Source organism: Mirounga angustirostris, unplaced genomic scaffold, assembly GCF_029215605.1.
Source record: "Mirounga angustirostris isolate CCGP_5_RB_7025 unplaced genomic scaffold, mMirAng1.0.hap1 SCAF_11, whole genome shotgun sequence".
In the NCBI taxonomy this organism is placed as follows: Eukaryota; Metazoa; Chordata; class Mammalia; order Carnivora; family Phocidae; genus Mirounga; species Mirounga angustirostris.
The window spans coordinates 114377416-114387979 of NW_026991719.1; the positions used below are offsets into that span (position 1 = coordinate 114377416).

Genomic DNA, 10564 nt, shown 5'->3' on the forward strand with positions numbered 1-10564 from the left:
TAAACTGCAGGAAATAAGTGCTGTTCTAATGGATTTGTCGAAGAAACAACATAAGCAGTAACAGCAACAATGGTTTAGGACTCTTACTAATGCAAAAAAACAAAGACCATGAATTCTCTGTGGGTTAAAATTCAGTGTGCACCCTACTCTAGAGCCCTCTACACAGCTTGGAGGATAAGGAACATTGAGAATGAAAGCCACCTAAGTACAAGGATGAGCCTCATACATGTTCAAGGTCCCACCCTACAACAGCTGGCCCAACAACTGGGCACAGAGTAGGTGCTCCATAAATATTTAGTGCTAAATGGAAGTTGAACGATTATTTTAGGAGGAAAGTTACAGGGTGGTCTTTGAATTTAGCTTGCTAATAGAAATTTTTTGAGAAGTTTAATTGTAATTCTCATTTGGCTGAATTTAAGTGAATAAAGATGTAAGGCTATAAAAAAATTAAATGTGCGGGCGCCTGGGTGGCTCAGTTGGTTAAGCGACTGCCTTCAGCTCAGGTCATGATCCTGGAGTCCCGGGATCGAGTCCCGCATCGGGCTCCCTGCTCGGCAGGGAGTCTGCTTCTCCCTCTGACCTTCCTCCTTCTCATGCTCTCTGTCTCTCATTCTCTCTCTCTCAAATAAATAAATAAAATCTTAAAAAAAAAATTAAATGTGCAATAAAAATATGTCAATTGCAGGGCACCCGGCTGGCTCAGTCGGAAGAACATGTGACTCTTGATCTTAGGGTGGTGAGTTCAAGCCCCACGTTGGGTATAGAGATTACTAAAAAAAAAAAAAAAAAATATATATATATATATATATATATATATATATATATATATATATAAAGAACTTTAAAAAATAAGATAATGGCAAAGGAGATAAAGTGGACTGATAGAAATACTTAACCCAAAATAAAGCAAAAATGGAGGGAAAAAAAAACCAAAGAACTAATGGGACAAATAGAAAACAAATAGTAAGATGGTAGATTTAAACCCAACCATATGAATAATCACAGTAAATGTAAATAATCCTGACATCCCAATTAAAAGTTGGAGATGATCAAATTGAATTGGAAAAAATCAAGACCCAACTATATACTGTCTACAAGAAACACACTTTAGTTTTTAACGTGATTTTATTTTTATTTTTTTAAGGAAGCTCTAAACTCAATGTGGGGCTTCAACGCAGAAACCCCAAATCAAGAGTTGCACGCTCTACCAAATGAGCCAGGCAGCCACCCGAGAAACACACGTTAAATATAAAGCACAAATGCATTAAAAGCAAAAGGATGGAAAAAGATATACCATACTAGTATTAGTCAAAAGGAAGCTGTCTAATTTTAGACAAAATAGATTTCAGAGTCAGGAATATTACTAGGTATTAAGAAAATCATTTGATAATCAAACCGTGGTAAATTCATCAGGAGAATATAACAATCCTAAATGCCTATGTACCTGATAACAGAGCTTCAAAATACATGAAACAAAAAAAATGATAGAAGTGCAAGGAGAAACAGTCAAATCCACACCTTCAGTCAAAAAATTTCACCACCAGGGCACCTGGGTGGCACAGTCAGTTAAGCATCTGACTCTTGGTTTCGGCTCAGGTCATGATCTCAGGGTCCTGGGATCAAGCCCTGAGTCAGGCTCTGTGCTCAGTGGGGAGTTGGCTTGAGATTCACTCGCTCTCTCTCCCTCTGCCCCTCCCCCTATTCATGTGTGTGCTCTCTAAAATAAATCTTTTTTTAATATATCTTTTTTAAAAATTTAATAAAAATAAAAAAATAAAAAATAAATTTCACCACCCCTCTCTCAATAATTGATAGAACAAGTAGACAGGAAATCTGCAAGGATACAGTACACCTGAGCAACAATCTTAACCAACATTTACCTAATTGACGTTTATAGAAGATTCCATCCAACAAAAGCAGAATATACATTCTTCCCTAGTGCACTTGGAAAAAAATCAAATTCATTCACTATCTTAATCTTTACCAAGGGAAACATGAGGGAGAGTCCCCATCCCCAAGTCATCTTTTTGAATCAAACTAGTTCAAAGTATTATATCAAATGATAAATCTTCTAGGCTTAGAGAGCAGGATGAAGATTATTATGGACAATGACAGCATCTACCCAAGAGTTTCAAAGGAACTCAAAGGAGAAACTGTACAACTCTAAACCAAGAGATACAGCAAATCATTAAACAAAGGGCCTCTATGGGTAGAGTATGGTAGGGTAGAGTATGGTATAGAACTAGTAATATGAGTAATATATAACAAGGGCACCTGGCTAGCTCAGTCGGTAGAGCATGTGACCCTTAATTTCGGGGTCATGAGCTCATTTATTTTACTTAAAATAAACACGTACAAAATAAATAATATGTGACATATAATTCAACATATATATGTATATATATAATATTTAATATAACAGACTTGCCAAGCAAGCTGGTAAGCACTCCAGTTAAAGACAGAACCAGCTAGCACTTAGGAAAGCTATATCTATCAAAGGAAAGAATGCTTATAAGTTCTTATAAGGGTAAATTATCATCAATCAGTCTATAAACTGTTATTACCACTGAGTGTTGCACTAGGTAGTAAATGTGTGAGAAAAGAACGAGAAGGGTTTATATTCTAAATTGGGAGGTTTTAATTATTTTTCCCACTGGAAACCCTTTCTTCAAAAGAACCAATATACTGAAGCATTTTGAAAACATCTACCAAAAGCAGATAAGGAAATTGTGGCAGAGGTCTGGGTGGGGGAACAAGCCTTGAGGGTCGTTGTGTATGGAACACAGTTGGGGATTTGGGGAAATCTCAAGAGTGACAGTATGTCACACATTTATAGCACTTATAAAATAAAACATAAAGCCACATTAAGTCACCACTAATTCACAATTACCGTTAATTATAATCACTAAAGCAGAGGCCAGATGAAAGTGTCCAATTAGGATCATCTATAAAGTAAAGGCTTGTTTAGTAAACTGAGCATGCTGATATCACTTTGGGAGCAATAATTAAACTACTTAAAAGGAATAAGATCATTTCTTATACTCTCAACTCCTAAGAAGCATTCATTTTCATGCAGACAATGCAAACTCATAAATTTTTCATATCTGTTTAATATAATAATGTTTAATGGTATAATTCAAATTAATACTTGAAAGTCATTTGCTTGTCTTTAAGCAAAACTTTCCCTAGATTTCTGAATGAGTCAAAAAGAGAGAGATGGTTTACCAGTTATATCTCTAAAAATAAGTAAGGCTATTGAGCTGCACTACTTAAAATAGCCAAAGGGTGGAAGCAGCCCAAGTATCCATCAATGGATGAATGGACAAATGAAATGCAGTACATACGTGCAATGGAATATTATTCAGTCTTAAAAAGGGAGGAAATTCTGACATATACTGACATACACAACTCGGATGGACCCTGAGGATATTATGCTAAGTAAAATAAGCCAGTTACAAAAAGACAAATCCTGTATGATTCCGTTTTATGTGGTACCTAGAACAGTCAAATACCCAGAGACTGAAAGTAGAATGGTAGTTGCCAGGGGCGACGGGGAGAAGGGAAAGGGGAGTTACTTTTCAGTGGGTACAGAGTTTCAGTTTTGCAAGATCAGGAGTTCTGGAGATGGATGGTGGGGATGGCTGCACAACAATGTGAATGTACTTAATGCCCACCAAACTGTACATTTAAAAGTGGTTAAGATGGGCTCTCTCGGGCCCTCGCTTCCAAGATGACCAAGAAAAGGAGGAATAACGGTTGTGCCACAAAGGGCCTCAGCCACGGCAGCCTATTCACAGCACCAACTGCGCCCACTGCGCGCCCAAGGACAAGGCCACTGGGAAGTTCATTATTCGAGGGCGCCTGGGTGGCTAAGTCAGTTCAGCATCCGACTCTTGGATTCAGCTTGAGGCATGATCTCAGGCTCCTGGGATGGAGCCTCGCATCAGGCTCTGCTTTGGGAGGGGAGTCTGACTGCGGAGTCTCTCCCTCAGCCCCTCCCCAACTCATGTGCATGCGCATGCACGCACAGTCGCTCGCTGCTCTCAAATAAATTTTTTTTTTAAGATTTTATTTATTTATTTGCGAGAGAGAGAATGAGAGAGAGCACATGAGAGGGGGGAGGGTCAGAGGGAGAAGCAGACCCCCCGCCGAGCAGGGAGCCCGATGCGGGACTCGATCCCGGGACTCCAGGATCATGACCTGAGCCGAAGGCGGACGCTTCACCGACTAAGCCACTCCGATTTACACCCGCGGGTGCTACCCCACCACCTCCACCGAAGCTCGGGTAAGGAATTAAGTCCTTAAGGACTGAAGAATAACTGTTCTCTGGAAAAAAAATAAAGTGGAGATCATACTTTAAAAAATGGTTAAGATTGGGGGACCTGGGTGGCTCAGTCATTAAGTGTCTGCCTTCAGCTCAGGTCATGATCCCAGAGTCCTGGGATCGAGCCCCGCATCGGGCTCCCCGCTCAGCGGGAAGCCTGCTTCTCCTTCTCCTTCTGCTGCTCCCCCTGCTTGTGCTCTCTCGCTCTCTCTCTGTCAAATAAATAAAAACAAAATCTTTAAAAAAAAATGGTTAAGATGGTCAATTTTATGAGTATTTTACCATAATTTTTTAAAAATTATATATAGGGCGCCTGGGTGGCTCAGTTGGTTAAGCGACTGCCTTCGGCTCAGGTCATGATCCTGGAGTCCCGGGATCGAGTCCCGCATCGGGCTCCCTGCTCGGCGGGGAGCCTGCTTCTCCCTCTGACCCTCCCCCCTCTCATGTGCTCTCTCTCATTCTCTCTCTCGCAAATAAATAAAATCTAAAAAAAATAAATAAAAAAAATAAAAAAATAAAAAAATAAAAATTATATATAAAATACACATAAATATACCAGTGCGCATATATATATATATATGAAAAGTAAACTTACTTTATCATGTGTAAATGAAACCCTAAAAAAACTCAGTATGTGCTCTTAATTAGGGTGACTTGACAGCATTTGCAAGAAACACTTAAATAATCAGAGCTATGGTGGAGGAGAAAATCTCCAAGAAGTCACATCAGTTGCCACCCTCTCTCTCAGTCTGCACCCACCCAGATGAACTCTACTTGCACCTATCATGGATTTCCAAAGGTGTGCCTGGAAGTCAAATGTACGAGGGTGGTAAGATTGTTTTCATCACATATCTAAACACACTTAAAACCTCCATCCTCTAAATGTCTATTTGTTTAGCAACTACGTGCACAATGCATAAATGTTTATCAAAATAGTGCTTCTCAGCATGCGACTCTTGATCTCAGGGTCTTCAGTTCAAGCCCTACATTGTGTATAGAGATTACTTAAATAAATAAAAACTTAAAAAAAATAAAATAGTGCTTCTCAATCTCTGTGTGTGTGCACATGCACACATGCACACGCATGTGTGTATGGCTACTTATTATATAAAGACCACACTCATTTTGCTAAGAGGTTCATACATTTATATGGTCTAAATACATGAAAAGTCTGCTTACCAGACAAGAAGGCGATATCTTGCATTAAGAAATGACTGATGTCCTTTGCACGGAGAAGCAGCTCAGTTTCTATGACAAACGAGAAACGGAGAAAGATGACACGAACGTTAGAGCACAGCTGGAAGCATCCACATGATTTCTCATTATGCTGAAAGGAACCCTGGGGAACCCGCAGACACACTGCTGATCTCCTCTCTCCTCCTCCCAACTACATGGCAAGCAAATCACACCCTTGAAAATATCACTGGGTAAGTAGGACCAGTGTCCTAGTTCTCAGAATCTATACCTAGGACATAAACTACTCTCACTCACCAGAAAGCCAGGGGCAAAGGTCCCAACTCCACAGGACATCCAGATTTATTTAAAGGGTAGATTGTCACATAGACACACGGTGGCAGACTGTCTTCTACTTCTGAGAATGCCTTTCATTCTGCAAAGTTTATTAGCAATTACAAAGCACTTCTCGGACCTTTTTTCTTATTGGATCCTTAAAATAACCCTGAAGAAGGTGTTCTTATTCCATCTTGGAAGTCAGGAAAAGCGTCAGAGAGAGTACAGTGGAGTGGTCAAGCGTGTTGCTTCAGGGCCAGACAAGCACAGGTTCAAATCTCAGCCTGTTGCATTTACTGGCCGTAGAAACATGTCCTTACCCTATAAACTGGGCAAGACAATAACATCTACCTCACAGGGTGCTGTGCCAAGTAGCTGCAAAGGAACTGGCATAGTAGTTGGTGTTCTGTCAACGGTAACCTATGAACTTGTCTTTGAGTATCATGGGTAGGACAACATCCACGCTTTGCTCAATATGTTTTAGTTGCCCCAGATCTCAAGGGCTAATTTGTAATGTTCCATTCCAGGGCACTCTCCAGGGGCCAAAAATCAAAGTCTACTACCTGCCTCTGGTCCATGAGCAAGGATAACTTTTTAAAGAAAACGGGTCATCAAACAAGGCTATTTTGGATGGTTGGTTTTAATGCCTGTGGTTCCACATCTCTGATAGAAGCCATATTTTCCACTGCTCTCTGATACAAAGGGCCTTCAAAGGCCTGGTATCGGGTGGGGTCAGGCTGATGACACATTACCCTCCTTAGTGCTCCTCAAATCGTACCACATGGATGCGGTTTACCAGAAGTAATCCTGCTCAAGGGCATTAGAAAAACAAGTTCCCCGTGAGTCCACAGTCGACAGAGGAATGGGTATCTGTTGCAGAATGATCCTCCCCTCACCTAAATACTCCTGATTTGAAAGGTAAAAAAAAAATTACGTGACATATTTATCTTCCTAAGACACAGACCATTAAAAATCTGCAATTTGTCAGGACATAAAAATCAATTCCTAAAACTGCCTTGTAATTACGAAAACAAGTAGACTCCTGATATGTCCCAGGCCAAGGCGCGTGCATTCACATTTCTGAGCCTCTACATCCAGACTGCTGAACAGTTATTCTTTTTTAACGCTGTAGGTCGCCTCGGCTAAAAGAATGTCTTTGTGGCAGCCGCACATGTGGGTCCCACGCTGACATGCTTAGGTATGGCGACGTGGAGAAGGGGTGAGAATGGGGAAAACGCAGAGGACTAGAAGTCTCTGCCCTTAGAGGCCTGCAAAAGTGGCAATGCTCCACGGGTGTCGTACTATTCCAATGACACGGCATTAGACATTAAAACATTCCTATATAGTAAGACCAAAATTTCTCCCCCATCCTGATCAGTAGGAAGATCTCTCGAGAGAAATCGATGAGTTTTATGTCAGATGACGCCTCTGGAAGTACTAACATCTGCAACTTGACTCCTCCCATTACCACTCAGGCTCGTGCACAACTCCAGAAACCGCGTCCACCTACTGTACAATTCTTTAATCCAGTCATGTAATAAGAAACACCAGGGCATAAAATAAAAGGCCAAGGGCTGAGAATGGAAAGACCTGGGCCTAGTGCTGGCTCAGCCACCGAGCAGCTGTGTGATCCTGAGCAAGTCACGCCCCACCACTTGCCCCACTGGCCCCCATCTCAGAAGTGAGGGCACTACAACAAATGCTTTCTCGGGCCCCTCACGTTCTAGGAGATTCAAGAGCAGGCAAAATCCAGAGTTACAAGGAAAACATACTGATGTTTCTGTAGTAAAATGTCTCCCATGACTGGGCCAAAACAAGTCACATTTCCATACTAATGGAAAAGGATGAGATAATGGTTGAAAGAGAAGATGTCACTACTTTAAGAAATAATCAAGTTCTGGATGGGAAACGGACTGAAGAGAGAGGAGACAGCAGAGGAAAGGAGACAGAAGACACAAGGTTATCAGTGAGTAGTCGCAAACACAAGGTGAGATGGTTGCTGGGAACAGAGAGAGAGACAAGGGACTCGGGACAAAGCTGACACTGAGTTACAGCCAGCTTCATATCTGACCCTCTTGAACTTCCACACACACTTCCTCCTGAAATATAAAAGTGAGAAGAAATATGATTTATAACGTTCCTTTAGCTGAGCCTTTAAACTCTTTTCATCTGGGCCTGAGAAATAAATAGCCTAGGTCACCAAAGCTGGATCAAGTTTCCTTTACAGCATGTTCCCAGTTGGCCAGATTCACATTTGACAGGGGCTTGTCAGGCTGGCCCATGTGGAAAGCTCAATTACACACAAATCAAAGGCATGCATTCTTATTTTGGACTAGTTGCTCAACCAAAAAAAGAGCTGAGTGGGAAGCCAAAAAAAGGGCACTAACTCCATAGGTAATCTGACAAACAGCCTAAAACCCCCCCATGGAGGAGTTCTGCAGCAGAGGTGAAGAACAGTTGAGCACGATCAAGTACAAACTGCAGACAAAAGACAAGAAAAGTGCTTGCCGACTCATTCAATCTACACATAGGATTAGGAAGCAAGAGAGACAAGCTTTTACTGCCTTGACCATAAATCACAAACTCATCAGTAATATTTCTTTTTTTTAAGATTTATTTATTTTAGAGACAGAGCGAGGGAGAAAGCACAAGTGGGGGAGGGGCAAAAGGAGAGGGGAAGAGAGAATCCCAAGCAGACTCCCTGCTGAGCGCAGAACCCGATGCGGGGCTCAATCTCACAACCCAAGTGAAACCAAGAGTCAGACGTTCCACTCACTGAGCCACCCAGGCGTCCCTAATATTACTTTTTTTTTAACTAATATTTATTTTATAGAACATAGTTGTACAGGAGCACCTGGCTGGCTCAGTCAGTGGAGCATGGGACTCTTGGTCTCGGGTCATGAGTTTGAGTCCCATGTTGGGTGTAGAGATTAAAAAAGAAAAAAGGATTGGGGCACCTGGGTGGCGCAGTCAGTTAGGTGTTTGACTCTTGGTTTCAGCTTGGGTCCTAATCTCAGTGTTGTGAGATCGGGCCCTGCACTGGGCTCACACTCAGCACGGAATCTGCTTGAGATTCTCTCTCCCTCTTTCCTTCTGTCCCTCCTGCTCGGGGTCTCTCTCTCTCTCAAATACATTAATAAATCTTAAAAAAAAAAAAAAAAGGATTTGTACAAATGAGGAGACAAGTTCAGAATTCAAATATGAAGAATTTAAAAGTCCTAAAAGGTATGGAAATAAATAATATATTTTAGATTAATGGTTCACAGAGGAGGCAGGTATACCCATCCAATTAGTTGATTCATTTTGGTTGTGTCACTTGCAGAGATGGAGAACACTTGTCACCTTGATACAAGGTGCCCTTCATAGTTTTTAAAGATTGATTTTGTATTCATTCACTTTTTTAAACAAACATTTATTGAGTACCTACTCTATGTTAGATACTGTTGAGTTTGGATAGTACAGGTTCCTGATCAAATACGTTTGTGAAATACTGAGTATTAAGCACACTGCAACACTTCCCAGCACATACACATACACACAATGCAACTCCTTGGGCTATGCATGCAGTATGCATACCTATTTGATGTACTCTTTTGGTTTATTAGTTGGTTGGTTAATTAGGTAGTTGGTTCATTGGTTTGTTGGTTTTTCCCCTCAGAGAGAGAGAGAAAAGACAAAGCAACAGAGAGAGAGAGCTATCGAGACTCCATGTAAAGAAGCATTTTGTTCTAAAAGTCAGATCTATTTGTAGATGAAATGACTGCCATGGTAGTACAGAAAGCAGCCCTTCCCTATCACAAATAGTGTTTGAACAAAGCCCAAGCTGCTTTGTAGTAAGGAGGCTAGCGAAGACAATCAAGTGTGTAGTTGGGTTAGAATAAATGATCTTTCATGTCCTACTTCTTCAAAAGTCTGCCTCCATGATAGTATCACCTTTCCAAGGAATTTAAATTCTACTGAGTTTATCAACTCCTATAAGGAAAATGATAGTTTAGAAAGTTAAGTAAAGGGCGCCTGGCTGGCTCAGTTGGTTAAGCGACTGCCTTCGGCTCAGGTCATGATCCTGGAGTCCCGGGATCGAGTCCCGCATCGGGCTCCCTGCTCGGCAAGGAGCTTGCTTCTCCCTCTGACCCTCCCCCCTCTCATGTGCTCTCTCTCTCTCTCATTCTCTCTGTCTCAAATAAATAATAAAATAAAAAAATCTTTAAAAAAAAAAAAAAACCTGTCCATTCAGCATGATGTCAACTATGTACATATTTAACAAAATCTGTAAAGAAATATACTTCAGTATTAATAGGGTTTTTCCTCTGGGCCATAAAATTCATTTGGGGGCCATATTTTCCACTTTTCTTTTGCAATGATCAAGTTCACTTTTTTAAGACTATTTTTTAGGGGCACCTGAGTGGCTCCATTGGTTAAGCATCTGCCTTCGGCTCAGGTCATGATTCCTGAGGAGTCCCAGGATCTAGCCCCGCATGGAGCCCTACATCCCCGTATAGGGGTCCTTGCTCAGCAGGGAGCCTGCTTCTCCCCCTCCTTCTGCTCCTCCCCCTGCTATGCTCTCTCTCTCTCTCACTTGCTCACTCTCTCAAATAAATAAAATCTTTTTTAAAAAAAGACTATATTTTTGGAGCAGTTTTAGGTTTACAGGAAAATTGAGGGGAGAATACAGAGAGTTGCCATATACCCCTTACCCCTACATATGCACAGTCTTTGCCATTGTCAACATCC

At 41.3% G+C, this 10564-nt stretch overlaps 1 protein-coding gene across 1 annotated transcript in view; it reads right to left on the reverse strand.

Annotated features, from left to right (window-relative positions):
- The window catches only part of MCF2 (MCF.2 cell line derived transforming sequence), a 67276-nt gene extending 61688 nt beyond the window's left edge, over positions 1-5588 (reverse strand). The window contains exon 1 of the mRNA XM_045880331.2: positions 5504-5588. Within this exon, the coding sequence (XP_045736287.1) occupies positions 5504-5528 (25 nt within the window). The 5' untranslated portion in view covers positions 5529-5588. The remainder of the gene's footprint in view (positions 1-5503) is intronic.
- Between the last annotated feature and the right edge of the window lie 4976 nt (positions 5589-10564).